Genomic DNA, 20,650 nt, shown 5'->3' with positions numbered 1-20,650 from the left:
TTGAAAAAAATATATATATCTATTAAAATCCCTCATGGGCCTTGTCGTGAAAATAAACGCATTATAAATTTGTCAGCTAACCCAACCCCTGAACTCCCTTCTGATACTGGGGCTTTTCTGATGCATGGACTTAATTAAGAAACCGTGAAATAAACATTAAAAATGTATGACTGGAAATTGCCGCAAGTTCCATTTCCCCTTTTCTCTACTCTTTTATAGTCTCGTCCATTGAATATACCAAAACAATGTTTAACAACTGTTCAGAGCATTAATTAAAGTTTTTTTGGTGTGAAAGAGCAATGCCAGGCGACGACACGAAGAAGGGGACGCTCAAGGGGAAAGGCTCTTGTTCCTGTCTCACTCTCTTTTTCTAATGCTCACTCACCAGCTCCAACAAGCAGCACCCTCATCAGCTTGTGAAATTTAAACACAGCTTTGAGGAGCTTGTGCCTAATAATTAGTCAGTAGTCTGCTTTAAGACTGTTGAGGTAAACAGGGTTTAATTAGGAAGGGTAGAGCAATCTGGGACAGATGTTGTGCAGGAAGAATCACGCTGTGACTGTTTTCGGTCTGAGTTGCAGCGAAGGGGAGGGGGTGAAGAAAAATCTTGCTGTTGCAGATGGGGAGATTAACTAATTGTTTCGTACACATGGGTCTGGAGCTGAGTATGCTGCTGTACTGGTTGGGCTTCTGCTAGTCTCGGCATTGCATTTATGGTTTTCAGTAAAGTTGAGCATATCGATACAAATCATGCTAGTATCGATACAAATGCTGGTATTGGTATCGGATTGATACTAGACTTGATTCTGTCCTCTAAGTTCAGTACACTGAACCCGTTCATCAAGAAAGGAGACACATCGGTGCAGACAACACTCTTCTCATGCAGTCAGACTTCAACATTAATCCAGAGTACATGTAGACTACGTACACAGAGACAAATATATAATATATATTCAAATATATTCAGCCCACTGAACTGGAAATGAAAAAATATACCTCAAAGATGAACTATGAAAAATGTGTGAACCTTACTGTGTTGACGGTTAAATGTTTTAATTATCGCCTATAACACATTTAAAAAACAGAAGTTGCACCTTAGAGACAGGTCTTGAAAAATCTGAAAGATGTAATTATTGTGTAAAGTAAAGAAAAAATCTGTTTTCGTGCTCATTAAAATGTGTTCAGAATGAGCAAATTGATGAGGAATTATGAACACTTCTCTCCTCTACTTAACCTGCCTTTATAAAGTATCAGTATTGCTATCGATATCGGGAATATTAGCCCAGTATTTACTTGGTATCGGCTCGATACTGAAATTTGCAGTATTGCACACAGGTAGTAATCATAACTTACATTTACAGCCCTGCTGCAAAGAAAAAAAGGGTGAGGGGCAGGTAGAATGTACGCTACCTAAAACCTACTGACGGGAGGGCCCCATCAAGGCCGCGAGTCACCGCTAAACCACATGAAGCTCTCCTCTTAACAGGCAGTGGCTGAATGAGGATCAACAGCAAACAATGTGGCAGTCACTGCACCATTTTGGGAAAGTAACAAAAGCAAACACACCTAAGGCGGGTTTTATGGATTCTAAGCCTTAAATAACCACGTCCGCTAAGCTGGAAGAACAGAGGGAGGGGGGGCAGGGGCGTGGGGGGGGGGATTGTTGGGGGGGTGTGAGAACGAGAGAAAAGCAAAAACACATAGGAGAGACGGAGGAGGGCATGTTGGTAAGAGAATGGGAGCGTTAAAACAGAGATGATGAGAAACGGAGAGAGAGAGGGGAAAAGGGAGAAGAAGAAAAAGAGGTGAGCTTTGAGGGGCAGATGAGGATGACAGCAAGCTGTGGGAGGGAAGGAGGGAGAAGGAGTGAGAGAGGGAAAGAAAGATAGAAAATCACGCGTTCTTGACAGAAGCAACATGGCAGGATCACACAGCTATTTTTCATTCACACTCCTCTGCATTTGCACATGATTTCAAAAGGTACCCAAGCCCCAAGGAAGCCTTCCAGCAAACACTGTTTGCCAATTTTTCAAACCTGTCACTCCCTTTCGGTGTATCAGCTCGTGCTGTACAAAAGGGGCCTCCTCCTAGTGCTGTCGCAACTGTTGTTGTCATTGTGCCTGTGCACGGCAAACACGTGAGGCAGCGGCGGCGGCGTCCATTTCCTCCCACAATGCATCACTCTCGGATCAAACCTTATTGTGGGAGGGACACAGGGTGCGTGTGTTTTTTTTCAGGGGGGGTGCGGTGGGTTTTTCGCCGCCATTCCATTTGCGTTTTGACAGCACACAATATCCGTGCGGCGTATTTGAGTCAGAGCTGAAAAATCACACAAACGCCTGAAAGTATGAGCGGTATAAATAAGCCACGATGGCTGAGGCAATATATAAGAAACTGTACACATTGCCTAGTCAGTTCCATCAGCTGCAGTTTATGAAGTGGAGCTTGTTTCTTTTTTTTTTTTTCTTTTTTTTTTTTTTTACCTGGTTGTCTTCCTCGTCAACCTTTTTATACCTCCTGGATGTTAATAAAAACAGCTGAGCCTCTCACGCAGCCTTGCCTGGAGTGAGATACATGCTAAGCAGGCAAAGCAGATCAGGCCGCTGCTGCAGGTGGAACAGGTAAAATGCAGCTTGTGTTAGCGTTGCTCACGTCTGACAAACATGCACAGACACCTTCTTTGCCCCTCGTTTTATCACGCACTGAGGAACCCGGCGCTCACTGCCCACAGCGCTCATTATGAGCTTTGACACCAAGTCTGCAGAGGCGCAGAGGCCAGTAATCATACAGGAGCCAATGTGTGTTCCTAAAGGCAGCTATAGCTTTTCTAGAACGAGGAGGAGGGATATTATTATTGTAAGAGAATTCTTCAAGTTGCCTCTGCACACTAGCAATGTCTTATGGAGACTGAAATACAGCACCTCCTTACAGGATTAGATGCGTAAGATGAAATGGTAGTGGAACTGCAAGATTTGACAAAACAAAGGTGAGTGTTTATCATCACCAAGCGTAAAACATGGAGCGAACGTGTTCAAACACTGCAGGTAGTCTTTGGGAGCAATTTCGCAGCAACTTCCCAATCAGGCGCATTCATGTCGTCACACAGGCAAAGTCCCACTTCATTAGGCTGCATGCTTGCCGAGAGTCATTACGGTGAAGAGATACTCTCCAGCTAGATTCACACACACTCGCACACAAATACAGACATGCACGCACAGTTGCACAAACACACAACTTCTGGAGTTCACTCCTGTTATTCTTGCTTCTGGTTTTAAGCTGTGGGCTGATGAGCTTCCTGTGTACCTCTTGTTATGATAGGGTGATTTACTGCCTTTCACTCTACGTACACAAACACAACCACATGGACACACACACACGCACACTTAGTCATTCGCTCTAGTCCTTAGGCATTCACTGTATGCATTCACCATTCCTTCTTTTTGATCCTTAACACCAGTTCCTTTAATCTCCCTGAATGAATTCATTACTATTCAGCCATCATTCACTGGATTAATTGCTATTCAGTCGTCATTCTCCTCAGATATGGAATAAAATACAGACAACTTGTTTCATCTCTTGATTCATGACGAGATTGCGTGGAATGTTTAAAAAACACAAGATTTCAATACGTCCCATCAATAATAGGCTCGACCTTGCGAAGCATTTCTTGTCTCAAAAGGGCTGGAACTGCTGTTGTTTAGCCACATCAAGCATATTTTTTTCTCTCCTCTTGTAACTTGTAACAGTGCTTATAACTGAGCCACAAAATTAAGCTCAGGCAATCCCAGTAGGTCAGCTGATCCCAGGGCCAGTCCATATCGGCTGGTGCCTCAGCTATTACCCTTTTAAACATAAAATTATCCAATCTCACATAAGGCAAACTATTTAAGTTGTTTAAACTTCCCCACAATTGCTGCACAACTGCAAGATGCCTTGTAACCCTCCTCCAAGACCCGAATAAACTCTGGAGACTGTTATTCCTGTTATACGTCTTCAAAGTCCACTTGAGGTCTTCGCCTGAGGTGCATGTGCAGTCGGTTCAGTGTAATGTAAAGCAACCGTGGACGAGTAAGATAGGTATAGCGATGTGTGCACAGACCCTGATGAAATTTACATCAATCGGACCAAAGCGTACCCTAGCGGATAAGTGTAATCTAGGCTTAATGCTGCGTCTGAATGAATCAATGGCACATCTGTTGTCACTGATACCTGCTCTGTTTTTACCGCTGCTCTACCTGGTTCTGTCTTTCCACGTACGCTCATGGAAATGTGAGATGGGTCTTTCCAAGTATGCAAGTTTGCATGTGCAGAGTTCATGAACAGAGCCATACCACCCAGTATAATTTACTGCAGATGGAATTCACGATCATCTTTTGGCTATAGTGGTCCCTCCTAGTATTTCAAATCTGTCTGTAGCAGTTTCATATTATGATTCACACATTTCGAGCAGAAATAGATGTAGGAAATGGTTAACCAGCAAGTAGAGCGCATTTGAGGCTTTGCCAACATACTGGCCTTGAGTTAAAGAGCAAAGCATTGTGCAACCACTGATGTTCTCTCACTGTCTAATTTGATCTCATGAATCAAGAACTCAAAGTGGGAAGGGCAGTAAATCCCAAAGGTTCCCTAAGGAGATGTGACACAGAGAAGAGATGAGCCCACTGTAGTAAAGCAAACTGCTGCCAATTTAGTGTTCAGGGACCTTCATCTTTGAAATGCTCCCCGCTTGCCCAGATGGCTTTATCAAAACAGTTTAGCGGAACATGACGTTCCCACGCCTCATCCAACTTCGGGCCAAAGCTGTTAAAATACCGTGACTTTTTTTTAAGCAGGACGTTGCCCCTGAGCTCAGCTTTTGGCACTGATGGGTCTGAATTACCGGGTACAAGCGAGATGAGAGAGCAGTGAAAACCTTTTAAAAAACTCCAGGCATATGGCCACGGGAGAAGTTGCAGTGGGTGGGGGAAGAGTGCGGCGGAGGTATATTGCCATAGTAACAATGGATAGCCCACCAAGGATTCCTGCGCAAACACAGGCATAAGGTTTTAAACAGCGACTGAGGACCCTAGCCAGTGTGCCTTCGTGTTCAAACAAAATCACGCTGGCACGGATAATGCTGGCATTTTTAAACATAAATTACAAGGTCTCCAATTGTCATGTCATGTCCCCAATTCACAGAGAAGAAGAGGCTGCTTCTGCAAAGAAAAGCTTATTCAAAGAGACTTTAAAGTGTAGGCACACACACATGCTCACACCCCGACGTAAATCTTTCAAATGTGCAGAGGAAGGGAAGGGAGGCAGGAACGGTTATACATGTTAAGCACATTTGCGTAGACATCAAACGATTGCCCGCAATTGGCTTCACGGGGGAGAGTAATCTGCGCTACTCAAACATTTGATGCAGCACCCGCAGAATTCTGATGGTGATTAAACAGAAAGTAACAATCTTCCCTCTAAGTCCAGCTGGGGATCTCCGCGACGCACTTGTAAATGTCACCCGTGTAGGCACTTTGCCGCTTGTCGATGTCACTTTGAGCTCCCCTCACGTCACCAGTTCATAAGAGCCCTTCACTGTGTGATAGGCTTCCTTTATACACTTACGCACACAGCAGTTTGCCTCCTTCCACTGAAGACTGTTATTAATATATCATTACATGCAGATTAAAAGTGATGAATCTGACGTAAAGTGAAGCTTAATAAGCAAATGCTGGGTGAGGAATAAAGTTGAGGCACAAAAAAAACAAAAAACAGGAAAAACCCAGTCATGTTTAAGCTGCTTTGTTTACCATTATTCTAATAATCTCGCTGCCCCGGACATGTCAGTTTGATTGATTTCCTCGCCTTTCTCCCCAATCCCAGACCTCATCAACCTCGACCCGAATGGCAACAAATGTAACAACATTCCCTTATTTCCCCCCACCCTGACTCTGTGGACCGGCTCCCCCTCAAGGCACTTCTCACCACTGAATCCACTCTGTAATTTAAAATTACCGGTAGCTTTTGTGTCCCAAGTGTTGCACTGGAACAACTCAAAGAGTAAATGAACCTTGTCAAAGGCCAGTCTTTCAGTCTTGATTACAACCCCCCGTTTGTCTCTCCTCCATAATCGAAGAAAACTGAGCAAAAGCCACAGCTCAGAACACGTTCTTATTATTCAAGCACCTGGGGTCGCCCACTCATCGGCGAACCTAAACAGCAGGCCAGTTGTTTGCCCAGTGCAAAGTTTGAGAGAGAGACTAATGTGTAGTCGCTATCAAGAACTTTGTTGCCGGTAAGAGCGGAGGAGAAATAACTGGGAGGACTCAATCTCCTGAGATTCTGTCAGAAAAATAGTAAAAGGTGAAACCAAAGCAAGATAATAAACAGGCTATAGGGCAAGGTGCCGCAAATCAATACATGAAACCATATTAAATGTCTGGAGCTCCTCAATCCACAGTAGAATTTGTCTGACTAAAGCCAGTCGTCTTTGCTTTATATTGCAGTTTCCAACAGCGCCGGTCGAGGAAGTATATACACACAACGCACAAGGGCTGGTGTCAGACTATATACAGTGCCGTTTATTCTTGAAGGATGATACAGAGCTGTGCAAAAACTTTAACTGCTTTTTAGTCAAGACATCTTTTTCTTTTCTTTTCTTTTTAATCAGCAAAATCTACCACAGAAGCGCTGTATCATCACGAAAGTTATGAACACATATTTGAATCGCAGACCCATTACTCCAATGGTAAATAAGGCGCAACAGATTGTATTTTGATTATTATTGATCTAGTGAAGCCTAGTCATTTCCCAAAAGCCCAAATTAACTTCTTCAGACTGATTTTTCTCATTTTTCTCAAACAAAGTTCTAAAACTAAAAGATATTATTAGAAAAATGCTTTTAGTTCATCTTTTTTTACATGCGCCAAATCACAAAAGTCGGTATGTGAGGTGCTTTATATTGTAAGGTAAAGACGCTACAATAATACAGAGAAAACCCCAACAGATGACCCCTATGAGCAAGCACTTGGCAACAGTGGGAAGGAAAAACTCCGTTTTAACAGGAACATGCAAGATTCTATTCAATACAGTTTCATTTATATAGCGTCAAATCACCACAGTCCCCTCAAAGTGCTTTATAATGTAAGTTAGAGACCCTACGCTGCCACGAGACTGAAACTGTGGTTGTCTGTTATGCTTGATTTTCTGTCCATAACAACTGAATAATTGCTTCAATTCTAAAAAAAATAAATAAATAAATACTGATTATGAAATCATACACTACTGATGCCACAGAACAAAAACTGGATTGGTCTCAAATTGCTGTCAATGCTTCTACTTCATGATAACACGAGTACAAAGACGAGATTTTTTTTAAATGCACGTAGGAAGCACTTATTCACATAGCTCTATGCAGCACAGAGAAAGAAGCTATCAGAGGGAACTGTACACCAAGAAAGAGGCAAATTGAAAAATTTGCTTTTTCAAAAAAAAAAAAGAAGACTAGCTGTACTTCATATTTCAGCTGATTTGGTAGCAGCTACCTCGCGAGGCCGGTCGTAACTCCAGCTGCCCCGTGACCTTCATTCTTCAGCAGGCAGGCAGATTCTTCCAGCCTCTGACAAGATTTATCGGGCCTGGCTAATAGCCTGCTCTCTGCCAGGTAAGGTCCCATCGATACAGGGGCTTCTGCTGCCCCTGCCAGTACTTTGCTAATGAATATTTCAGCTTTTTTTTTTTCTTTCCTCCAAGCATATCTGCAGGACTTAATATACGTGGAACTGCGAACGTTTAAGCTGAAAAGGGTAAATATATACGCGCTGGCGTTGCAATAATTAGCTCAGCCGGGGCGAAGAAGTTCCAAGTCCTTTGCACTTGTGATTGCTGAGAGCCACGAAAAAAGGCGCGCTATCAACACCCGGACTGCTGGAGCTTGTTGTGGATTTTTAAAAGGTGTAGATAAAGTATTGCCCCCGCCTTCATTCTCCATCTGCTTCTTTACGCATGTGTGTAGAGAGTATATGTAATAACCAGACACACATACAAATATAATGAACTGCATTCCTTGGGTAAACACAGCTTCGCAGGCACACAAACACACATACACAGGATATTGAAACCCTCTCAGGCATGTCGCTACGCGTGTGCCTGGCGTCAAGGATGATGGAGAGGCTGAACTGCGGAGGCCCCCGTTTGCTCTCTTCTCCAGTCCTCGCAGGATGCATAAACACACACACACACACACACACGTGCATACTGTACACCCACACACTTTATCACACCCTAACAAATGCACACATGCATCAACACAGTGAGCGAACCCACTGAGTACACATGCACAAACTTTCACACAGGTCCCCCCAGGCTTTGATGGATGGTCGGTGAGTGCTCTGCCTCCTGTTTCATACACATATAATCTCATTTGGGGGCCACATGGTGGGAGCCGCACCAAAACAGGGCTAATAGAAGCAGTCAAGCTGTCCTATTCCTCCCCTACCCAAGTCAAGTCATATCCATTATAGTCTGCTGCTTAGTAAATATGCATGACTGCAGCCTGTTAATAAAAAGGCAAATCCTTTGGAAAGAAAAGAAAAGGAAAAAAAAAAAACAACAAAGCCTTTGGATGCATTATTTATCGCGGACAATTCTTACTTTGTCTTATGCAGTCAGGAGGTCTCTGTCCATCTTAATATTTCAACAGATTTTCAACACGAAAAAAGGACTTTTAAAAATGTGGGAAGAAAGACAGAACAGGTGCAAAAACCAAAAAAACAACAAAAAACTGAATCCAGAATGAACGCTCTACTTATTAAATACGGTCCAATTACATCTTTGAACTTGTCAACTTTCCCCCTGTCGACACCATGAGATACATACACACGCACACACACACAGACACGCACACACATTGTCTTACTAAGTCCAGCATCCTTCCTCTGCCCAGCTGGGAGACCGCATGCCAGTTAAAGCCTCTTTTTCTCCACCTGTCAGCTTAATAAACAAGTTCACTTTTGCCCTGAGGAGCTTTACAGTTGCCTGCCGGTGGCAAAGGGTGGCACTTAGGGGTAAATTATGGATGGGCGTGTCTGGCTTTCACGGCTCTTATTCTCATTTTCATGAAGGCCACATGTGACAACATGGCTGATGCTGGATGGGGTTTTAAATCACCACCCCTCCCCGACAGGTGGTTGTGGGAGCAAAGGGAAGCGCCTGTTCATACACTAAAATGAACTGAATCAACACCAAGAGACCAAATGACCTGTGACCTTTCCCCCCCCCCACATTATTATGTACCTGCCAGACGCTGTTGCAATTTTGATGAGGTGCAATGTCACAGTAAGCTATTGTTCTGCCTATTAGTCTCACAAACAGCCCCTCTTACTTTTTGATCTGTGTTGTGAGCCAACCTGTCAACAGGGAACTTACTGGGGGGGTGTAGCAGCACAGCAGTAGAGCTAAGTGCTGTTCTCATTTAGCTGAGCTCCGGCCTGTGGAGTCGATACGAGGGGACAGTAACGGGGAAAGCAACGAGGCTAGCATAGCATATCATAAACCTTGGGAGCCTTGTAAAAGTCAATTTACTGTACAAACTCCTCAGAACAATTGCTGTGAAAAACAAGTGTGCAATATGGCGAGCGCGCGGTGATTGATAGTGCCACAGGAAAAGCAAATCTGCAAATATGAATCGGCTTTATCCTGGTAAGCCCTATCTAATGTGATCGCTGCCGAGTATGAAATGAAATTCCATTTTCGATGACATCAAATTGAAAGAAGCGGCGAGGAGAAGGTGGCATCCTCGACACTGCCACTTACAATCAGCAGCGTGGAGAGCAATCAAGGTGGCACGCGGCTTAAATTTCTCGTCTTTTTGTTTTTTTCTCGCCTCCCTCACTTCACTCCCCCCATGTTATCGTGACAAACGTTGCAGGTGAGTCGAAGCTTTTTTGCCCTCCGTGATGGCAAGCGCTGCGATTTTTTATGTGCTCGCTGCCATATGCAAAGAAAAGAGGGAGGTGAAGAAGAAGGGGGAAAGAAATGAAGAAATGCTTTCGTGCTATAAGTAAAGGAGGTGCGGGGAGGAAAAAAAACACACTCAGTATTAAAATATTACGCAGAGTAATATAGCAGGCACTGTAGCAACCAGCCGTTGCAATCTCTCCCTGCCTTTTTCTCTCAGTCGCCACCATTTTCTGCCCATATATCAGGTAAGTCTAATCCTGAGATTAGTAATTGCCTTAGAGCGAGTGCATTCAAATCACCAAACCACATTATACCAGAAAATGCTGCCCGCTGCAGTTTCATGAGTATTACTGAGCTCTCTTACTCCCTCCATTTTCCTTTAGGAACATAAACAACAAAAGCCCGAGCAGCCGTAGATTGAATTAAGCCGTAATAGATCCAAAACAATTTTGATCAAATTAGACACAGTCAGCAGTAGAAAGGACGAGCACTAATAATAATAATGAGGCATTAAACAAACCAGCTCATTGCACATTATCTTATTTCTTACTAAAGACAAGATTTCAAGATTATTCATTTTTCCCACCATTTTTGGCATTCTGTTGGAAATTTCTGTGAAGCTGAAATGTTTTCATTACCAGTTTTGCTAATTTGATAATGGTGCCAGTTGGCCAGAAATGTTTAATCTGGGTCCTAATGATGTGCGTTTGGAAATCCCGTGTCTGGGATCAGAAAATCCAACTTAGTTTTGTGCCAGTTTTTCAAAGCAGCATTAGACCGAAGTGCACGGACGCAAGATTACCAAATCTCGAATAGCAGCACTCTAAAGGCAATTACATATCACAGTGTGGGATGCTAGCTGAGCAAAGAACAGCAGGTAGAACAGCCAGCAGTGAGGGTCGACTCTAAGTGGTTTTAAATGAAAGGACGTAGAGCTGTGCAATAAAGCAATGTATTTAATGCTTCAGTTTCCTTTTTTTTCTTTTTTATTAAGCAGAACAGTCATCTGACAGAACCAAAAATACACAATCCCCAAATGCATTATGGGTTGTTTTCATAATGTATGTCAAATTCTAAAATAATAATATCCCGCGGTTAAATCTGAACAATCAATTTTCATGATCTGGCTCAGTCGAAATCTGATCTGATTATATCAACCAGCCACATGCCCAGCTATCTGCTTACCTGATTTTGCAACTGTCTGGCTCACATTATAACAAAGCAAAATAAGTGACCTGAATCAACAATTAGATGGAGACTGGGGCATGACTAAACCTGTTAAAGTTCTGACAGACTCAGCAGAACCTTTTAGCAAGTAATTGTCTTACTGAGCTGAATGAGTCACTAGCTCCCACTTATGAGAGTTTGATGCCTGTATATGTGTATTTAGAATACAAAAAACACACGCAGTGGGCTGAAATCAGAGACATGATTACATGATCCTAAATGCAAGCATTAATATAGAGGCTAACTGATCCTTTGTCAGTTTAAATTGGTGCACTTGTGGGTTTTTACAGGTGTTTAGGCAGCTACATTTCCTAAGTTAAAACAAATGATGCCGTAGGCAAAAAGCTACATTTCCATATTGGTTTCCTGAACGTCTTAGAGTCTGAAGGGCAATCGCATCCTATGTTTTGGCTACAACCACCACCCAAGTGACCTCCATTTGCATGGCGATATTGTTTGTCTTATATAAGTGCAGAGGGGCGAGGGTTTGCCCTATGCAAATCAGATGCTTCGCGGCCATATTCAGCTCGTGCAGGAGAGGTGCAGGAGGAACAGCTGGCCGGAGTGCACGAGACGAGCACCGGGGAAGCCGGGTTAAGGGCAGCGTCCAGTTATGCTTGCCGCATCAGCCCCGAGGCAAGACAACCTGGTGTAAGTGGTTGGACGGCGGCTTTGACTGCCCTGAGGGGCTACGCTGCAAGAGCAGAGAATACAAGCTGCTGTGGCTCACTACTGATTAAAAGTGATCCACCTGGGCACGAGCGCCGCTTTGAAGTGTAATGATAAAACAAAAGCTGATGGCTTGTGCTAATTCAGTGACTAAGTGATTTCATTCCTCACAAGGTTGGATGGTATTATTTTTTTGCCGCTGCGCAGAACAGAAGCTACTGCCAAAAGTAATAAAGTTAAGTGTTCTGTTAAGTGAATGCGCTTCTCATCAGCCTTTGGATGGAATGGCTTGGCCGTGCGTATATAAGGAGCAGTTAGACCACGCATAATGTTGTGCGCATATAGCAAAAAAAAAAAAGAAGAAGAAGAAAATAAAGACAATTACAAATGACATAAGCTGCAATCAATGGAGTGACAGGAAGAGATGAAATGTCAGGTCTGCTGCTGCTCCTGTTCAAACTCAGCAGCAGCTGGGTGACATGCTGGCTTCTCCCTCACAGTTAGCTCAACTTAATGACTCTTTAAATGTCTGTCGGGCTAAAAAGAAAGGTTCGCCTCACTGATAAACTTCCTCAGTTGCCTGGTTACCTGCCCGAGCAGGTTGCCTGTGCGGTTACTGTAAGATTAGGAGAGCGAGAAGGGAGAAAGATGGAACCCGATACCTCCGACATTACAGTCAGTGGTCAGCACTTTTCTCCCTCTCTCGCTGTCCTTCTCTCTGTCTTTCCACCCAACCCCAAGTCCCTTGTGAAACAGTGGGGGCCATTCTCTATACCGCTAACAGGGCCGTCATTCTTGCGCCCGTCTCTATTTCTTCCCACAGATGGATAAAAAAAGCCAGAAAGAAAGGTTTTGTGTGTATGTGTGTGCGTAACAAAACACGTGCACGGTGACAAATGTTCCGAAAGAGAGTTACAAGAAACTAATTGTGGCCAAATGTGAAAAAAGGGTCAATCTGACATTTAAATTAGCTCAGGAACATGAGTTTAGGTCTAAAAATGTATGAAACGTGATAAAAAAAAAGCAGCATTCTTTGATCTTATCATTTTCTAACACTTTTTTTGTGCACAACTTGTTCCCATAAGCGAGGCGCACGAGTTTCCTAGAGTGTTTCATTATGTCCTTAGCCTCAGAAGCACTCGCCAGACAACAGAATATTTTTAGATGCAGTGATCTTAAAATCAAGAGCGTGACCGCTTCACTACTTAATCTCATACAGAGGTGGCTGTTTAATGCCATAATTGGAGCACATGAGCACACACCTTCTCTTCAGTTAGCTCTCTTGTGTAGCCATTTAATTATGTCCTTATGACCCAAACTGAATGCATCAACAGTAAGTATTCACTGAGCCCAGAGGGCATAAATGGAAATTTGAACACATGCTATAAGTTGTATATTCAATGATAAACCAGCTATATGACACAGTGATCTTAGATGTTATTGCCCAGTAGAGCACTAAGCACATTTTGTACCATTTTAATGCCATTTGGGTTCCAAAATTAAGCACCTGTGAATCAAAAAATAAAGAAATACATTTTAAAAATGCGCTGCAGATTGTTGTTGTTTTTCCTCCTCCAAGATGCTGGATGGTAAGAAATGCACAGTCCATAAAAGTTAGCGGTGCATTAATGTAGAGAGTAAATAAATAATTATATAAGTGGAGCATAGTGACACACAATACATGCCGCTGCCGCAGCAGCAAATAGAGTGCCCTTTTAATTATGCAGGAGACATCCGAAAACAACAGCACTCCTCACACTCTGGGAAGCAGCTCAGTGAATGCACTATATTAGAGGCTGTTAGAGACAGAGCAGGGAAAGAGAAGGAAGAGAAGTTAAAAGAGGGCTGAAATGATTTGAAGGGGAGAAATACAGAGGGGAAGGAGAGAAGGGCATAGAGAGATGACAGTAAAGATTAAAAAAGAAAGCTCTGTAGGGGAAAAAAGGAGTTGGGCTGTGCGGGCTAAGATGTGGATGAGGCTGGAATAAATAGAGGGAGAGGAAGAGCTACGGGGGGGGAGGCGGCACAGGTGGATGCAAGACATGCAAGGGAGTTCTACAAAGGTCCAAGGAAGAGTTAGAGGGGAAGGGGAAGAATATAAGCAAGAACAAAGATATCTAAAGGAGAAGGGGGAAACCAGGAAATAAAAAAGTGCAAGCAAGCGAGCAACACTACCGATTTCAAAAGGAGTAGTGCTGACACAAAGTAAAAGAAAGATCAATAATTCATTAGACTTCCATAGGAAAAAAAAGGAAAAATACAATGGTGTTCTTTTTCACGAAAACGCAAATAAGCTGGCTTCATTAAGTATTATCTTTGATTCCTCGCTGTTGCTTCACCTAACAGTGCAAAAGCAGCCAGAGAAATATAATGACCGAGTCCATAAAAGCGCACACTTCCTCAACTTTAAAAATCTAATAGCGTCACCTACAAGTTCTGTCTGTGCTGTGAAAGAAAGAAGAGAATTAAAGGTGGGGGGAGAGGGGGGGGGGGAAGCAAGGCAAAAGAAAAAGGAAACATGAAAGGGGAAAGACGAGTGGAGGGCGGATACGTGTGGAAGAGAAAGAGCAGCAGGTACAAGACGGCATACATTTATAAACATGGATGAAAAGAAAAGACGGAGGATGTGAAGCTGAAGCACAACATGGGAGTTGATATAAAAGTGTCAGTTTTCACTGCGAGGTCAATGAATTGATGCAGACCTTGAAGCACACCGTGATGTTAATGTGACTCGGGGCCAGATGTTCTTAGTCAAGTAGATTCTCTCAAAGTGACTCAGAGGCCTAACAAAGCCACATTTGTGTTGCATCTACCTTTTCCCTTTTTCTTTTGCCTTTATTCATTTTTTTTCCTCCCTTGCATGAGAAGAAAAGGTAGCCTTGTCTCAGACAGAGGGCAGGGCAGAGGGGAGTGCAGCCAGCCCCTGCCATGCATGCGCCCCTCTGGGATAAAATAACTGCAAACCAAATCCTTATGTGAGCTGTCTACAGTTTTCTAACACATATTGCCAAGGTTAAGAGTTGTGACACCCATGACGGAAAAGGCAGCTTAACACGCTGAGATAAAAGTCCAAAATAGTCGGACATTTGGTTAAGTTGTAACAGTATCCTTTCCTGAGCTAATCTAAACCCTTTCTCTTTCCTTTCAATATTACATGTGAATGGCACTCCAAACCAAAACAGATCAATACCGCTAACTTGACACACATTAGCACCATAAAGGCAACAAGACTACTGAGACTAGCCCTGTCAGAAAGCATTATGGGAGAGAGAACACTAAGAGGAAAAAGCAGAAGACATTTAAGAGTAGTGGAGGGAGACAAAAGAACACTGAAATGTGTCTTCTTACCTGTTTGTTGTACTTGTTGATAGTTTGACTGCTGTATTCAGAGCAGTGGTCAGATCCAAGGGAAATGTTATCTCCGGTGCCAACAAAGGTATTGGCAGGGGGCAGGTCCTGAACTGCCTGGTGCTTTTTTCCAGCTGTCGGCGACTGCGGGTGAAGCTGCACTGTGGGCAGTGGCGAGCTGGACTTGTAGTGCCGGGCCAGATCTGGGCTTCCCGGCCCTCCGTTGACTGAACGGTAGCGGCCCATGCCAGGGCTGTCGGACAGCTTCTCGTTGACGCCGTCATAGCGCTGCCCGTTGGGTTTCGAGGCCTCTACAGTGACAATGCTGCTGTAGAGCGGCTGTTTGGACTTTTGTTTCTTCTTATCTTTCTTGGGTTTCTTAGATTTGTCATGCTGCTGTGGTGTAAAGAAGTCTTCATGGTCTTTTTTGCCAGCTTCATAACCGTTCTTGTTCTTTGGGCGGCAATAACGGGCCATGACAACAACAAGAATGATGAGGATGACTGTCATGATGCCTGAAACTATTCCAATTACAATACTTAACCGCTGTTTGCTTAGGTCATAGTTGGGGTCGCCGGCGATGTTGGTGTTCAGAGATGTGCTCAGGCTCTTAGCCACCTGGGCCTCCACAGCTGAGGAGTTGGAAAGTGTCTCGTTAACATACACATGAACTAGTGTGGTGGTGCTCTGCGAAGGCTGCCCCTTGTCATTCACCTGAACCACCAGTCTGTGGAGGCCATGATGCTTCTGCTCCAGCTTTGCCATTAGCGAAATCACCCCTCTCTCTGCATCAATCTCAAAAAGTCTGAAGGGGTTACCCCCAATGATGCTGAAGTTCAGGACCGCATTGATGCCAGTATCTGCATCACTAGCTGTGACGGTTCTGACCACAGTTCTGATGTTAGTGGAGGGAGGAAGAAGGGTGTAGGAGCTGTTTATTGGGAAAGTGACAGATGGAGCATTGTCATTTTCATCCATGACAAAGAGTGAAACTGTGGCGGTGGCAGATTTGGGAGGCTCACCTCCATCCACAGCCTTGACGCGGAATGTGTAGGTACCTTTCTGTTCTCGGTCAAAGGACAAGGTGGAAAAAATAGTCCCGGTTTCATTCTCGATAGAGAAAATGTCCTCCTCTTCCTCAATAAAGAGGCCCATTTCTGCATTTTGGTCTTTATCTGCATCGATTACTGTAACCATGCCAACTGGGCTGTTAGGATCAAGGTTCTCTTTGACATAAAAGGTGAAAACATCCTGCATGAACTTTGGCTCATTGTCATTCTTGTCGGCCACAAGGACGACCACTGTTGCAGAACCCTGAAGGGTGTTTATGCCCTTATCTTTGGCTATCACTTTGAATTCGTAGCGCTCTGTTAGCTCTCTATCCAGAATGGTGTTTACTCGGATGTCTCCACTGTCTGCATCAATAGAGAAAATCCCATTTACTGATGAGTCTAGGGAATAGGCTATTTCAGCATTCCTCCCACTATCTGCATCTATGGCTTTCACTGTTGTCACCCTCTCACCTGGTGCATTGTTTTCCGGAAACGAAACCTCTACTACATTCTGGCTGAAGATAGGAGGGTTGTCATTAGTGTCGCCCACTTTGACGAGAAGAGAGTTATTACTCGCCAGACTGGGGCTCCCAGAGTCCACGGCCACTATGACCACATTGTATTCCTGTGTTGCCTCAAAGTCCAGTTGTGCAGACGTGTGGAGAAAATATTTCTTTTTATTCTGCTCGCCCTCCATCTCACTGGCCGGTTTGAGCTGAAAGGGCACATCTCCTACCACTGTGCAAGTCACTATGCCATTTTCCCCCTGGTCACGATCTGACACCTGAACTAAAGCAATGGGTGTGTCCACCACCACATCCTCAGCCACATTGGCTATCCCGTCTTTTAAGAAAATGCGTCCAATTTTCCGAATTTCTATAGCAGGCACGTTGTCGTTCTCATCCTTGATGTTCAGCACCACTGTGGCCTTGTCCATCTTGGGTGGCTGGCCTCGGTCACGGGCCATTACTGTAAACCTCAGTTGGCTCACTTCTTCACGGTCAATGCGGTGCAACACACTCAGCCACCCCGTGCTCTCATCCAACCTCAGCAGTCTCCTTACTGACTCTGTGGCTGCCCCAAACACATATTCTATTTGACCATTAACCCCCACATCTGCGTCAGCCGCTTTGAGCTGGAGTATGGGGGCGCCAGGGGAGCTGTTTTCAGGCAGGTCAGCCTCATACACACTTTTCTCAAACCGAGGGCTGTTGTCATTCACATCAGTTATCATTACTCTAAGAATGGCCTGAGAGGAGCGAGGGGGATCTCCTCCATCCCTAACACGCAGTGTAAGCTCATAGGAGTCTCTCTGTTCCCTATCAAGGGCCCCCTTAATGATGAGTTGAGGCTGCTTCTCTCCATCAGTAGTGTCAGCAACTTGCAGTTCAAAGACACTGCTCCTGCTCGCTCCCTCCTCAAATCTCCTCTTTCCTGAAAACGAATCCCCAGAAGACCCCAATCGCCTTGAATTCTCCCCATTGTCCTGAATGAGCTCATATCTCTCTATTCCATTTCTGCCAAAATCTCTGTCTGTGGCTGTGGGCAGCAGATAAAGGGTTCCAATGGGTCTGTTTTCCTCCACAGAAAGTGTCAGGACAGGGGAAGGGAAAGACGGGGTGTTATCGTTTATATCTAATATGATGACTTTTCCTTCAAAGAGGTCGACCCAGCTCTGCGCTGGTCCTATCACCGACACTTCAAAATCAATAAAACATTCGTTTTCATCAAATATCATTTGGCACTGCTGCAGTTTTTCACGGTCTATCCGCCTCTCGTTGGTGGAGAGCTCACCTGTAATGTTGTCTATCTTGAAAAAATCGGACCCGGATTCGAGGGTGAACGTCACCTCACCGGACCCGGCGACAATGCCCAGGTCGGTGGCTACGTTCCCTACTCTGACATCTGCTGGTCCCTCCTCAGCTAAACGGTACCGGAGCACTTGCTTGGCAGCGGGCTGATGCACAAGCTGCAAGATGAGCATGCAATAGTACAAATAGTCCACTGCACCAGTAGTCCTCATTGTTCAGCCCAGAGAAGGAAGGGGGAATGGAGAGGAAAAAAATGTCCACTTTAATAATAAGTGAAAAAAAATCACTAATAGAAAGTCCGAATATGGGAAGGAAATATCGCTTTCATTCAGAGCGAAGCCTTCTGGTCTGGGATGCGTGAGACTTCATCCTCCCGGACTTTTCTCCTGCTGCAGTGAAAAAAAATCGGCAAACGCAAGGGCTTACCCAGCTCTCCTCTGCTTTCCCTCCTTCGAATGTCTCTCCTTCCTTTCTTTTAGTATTTTCTGTTTGTTTGTTTTAAAGTGATGTAGAGAACAAGCCGGATTCTCCGTGTGCCCCGGACAGTGGCCCCCTCCTCCCAAAATATCTGAATGTCATGCGTGTAAAAAAAAAAAAAAAAAAAGCCGAAACGTTATAGTCCGAGCATCAAATAACCAGAAAGTAGATTCAGTCCAAGCCGCTCCGTTTTACTCACAGTTTGTAGACGCTCCTCTCTCTCGCTCCCGCTCTTTTAATTTTTGGGTGAGGCTCCAGTATTCCTCTGTATTCCTCTGTCCGGTGATATGTCCATATATGTCAGAAGATCATTTAAATGCCCGCTCAGTTCAGACAAGTCATCACCCGGCCGACTGTGTTAACAGCTCGTTAACTGTCTTGAGCTCGGCGATACGAACGTAAGGCAGAAATTACCTGTCCGGCTGTCTTCCTCCAAGTCACTTGCAACTAGCAGAATAGTACTCTCGCTCTATCTCTTTCGCTTCTTTTTTACCAGCTTGCTGCACGAATGTGTAACCTACTGGAAAAAAATCAGGGTAATATTAAAAATAGAAAAAATACATATACAAAATAAAACAAAACAAAGATGGAATGTACATCCGAAGCAGTTATTGGGAAGCGGTTGGTTTAATTTCTCACTTTGTCCAACATATCCCTCCTGTTCCCACACCTGCAGACGCGCCGCGTGTGTTGGCAGCCCCTATCTGCAGCACTGTGAGAGGGATTCACAAATGATATTGCAGTCTCTCTCTTTCCCCCCTCTCTCTCTCCCTCTCTCCACCCCCTCCTCCGTTCGCTTCTCCCCCCCTACTCCAGCAGCGCACGTAAACAGGGTCGGACTTAAAGTCTCGATCGCCAGGTCTAGAGGCCAGCAGGCAATATTAGGAAAAAAAATAATAATAATAATAAAGGGGGAGACATATGAGGAACATGCACTCAGACGTGGCTCGGCACTTTGCGAGGATCTCTCGGATGCTTCGTATTAATCCATTAACATCCTATGTTGTGGCTATGGCGAGAGATCAGATTCAAAACAAAACCAAACAAAACTGTGATTTGAAAATCTTGAACGTACCGCTCTTATACTATTTTCCACCCTGTGCTGCATGAGATTACCCGGAACGCAAATCCAGAGTGCAACTTTTACGCACTGCCAGACCGACACAAGTGATCGGTTTCAATGTTACCTACACATGTTACAACTTGCGTGGTAAAACAAAAAAATCAGACAGTGTAAGTTCTCGGGTTTTAACACGACAGCAGCAGCAGGACAGGAGAGACGGGACAGGGCTTCCTGTGTGCGCAGAGCTGTGGTTTCCCTGTGGTTACTTATACGAATGCGTGTGGTCTCCAGTGGCTGTGCTCTCCGACGCGGCAAGCTCCGTGTCTTTCGGCTGCGTGTTGCTCAGTCCGCTCAGCGTCCAGGAATGTGAGAGACCGTGTCTATGAATTCATTTCCACAAAGAGGGAATAAGACCCCCCCCCCCCAAAAAAAAGGAAAATAAATAGATCAGCCCTGCATGGCTATCCAGACGATCACAGCAAAGGGTTTCGTTATTTCGGCCACTGCGCAAACCCCACTTCCCTGTATCAGATTAGTGCGTGTGTGTGTGTGTGTGCAGTGTGTGAATACTACAGTTGTCATTTAACTGCTTGTGCAGGACACATTTTCTGAGAGACATCCTTGACATGCTCGCGGACGCTCTCTCCAGCAGCATAATTTCATTGCCTGCGAGGTACGTAAATGAGAACATTTTTAAGGTGCTTAAGGTGGATTCGTCTCTGTTTCAGCACGTACGCGTTGTCGTGCTAGGTGCAAAGAAAAAACGTGCTTTAATACGTGTGCGTGTGGATATCCTCAACTTTGAACTGAGGGTCATCATAAGGGAGCATTGCGGCGCTGTGCGCATGTGAAATTATAGATACAGTGGATGAGTGTAATGAGTGAGTGAATGAGTGAGGGGCAGTGGGATGGGAAGAAGGAGGGGGAGAGGACAAGAGGCAGCCAGTCTCAGCAGCTGCATCTTTCGCACACGGCTCTCTGAATTCCAGCAGTGGGTTTATCCTTGCTGACTTGCGCCCTCTATTGTCGAACTAAAATCAAACCCGCTCAAAACACTTCGGACAGCA

The 20,650-nt window shown here is 44.5% G+C and overlaps 1 protein-coding gene across 7 annotated transcripts in view; it reads right to left on the bottom strand.

Moving 5' to 3' along the window:
• pcdh7b (protocadherin 7b) overlaps positions 1-19,261 on the bottom strand; it is a 123,075-nt gene extending 103,814 nt beyond the window's left edge. For 4 of the 7 annotated variants that reach the window (XM_086281198.1, XM_086281206.1, XM_086281221.1 and 1 more), the window contains exon 1: positions 15,181-19,261. In XM_086281198.1, the coding sequence (XP_086137324.1) occupies positions 15,181-18,255 (3,075 nt within the window). In that variant the 5' untranslated portion in view covers positions 18,256-19,261. The remainder of the gene's footprint in view (positions 1-15,180) is intronic. The other 3 variants (XM_086281190.1, XM_086281195.1, XM_086281185.1) reach the window with 3 other exon arrangements.
• Between the last annotated feature and the right edge of the window lie 1,389 nt (positions 19,262-20,650).

Source organism: Aulonocara sp. 'chitande type north' Nkhata Bay, linkage group LG3 (assembly GCF_057382095.1).
Source record: "Aulonocara sp. 'chitande type north' Nkhata Bay isolate Kocher_YH1m ecotype deep benthic linkage group LG3, A_spYH_male_GT1.1, whole genome shotgun sequence".
In the NCBI taxonomy this organism is placed as follows: Eukaryota; Metazoa; Chordata; class Actinopteri; order Cichliformes; family Cichlidae; genus Aulonocara; species Aulonocara sp. 'chitande type north' Nkhata Bay.
The sequence above is the reverse complement of the archived record's forward strand: the minus strand, read 5'-3'. Positions and strand labels throughout refer to the sequence as shown.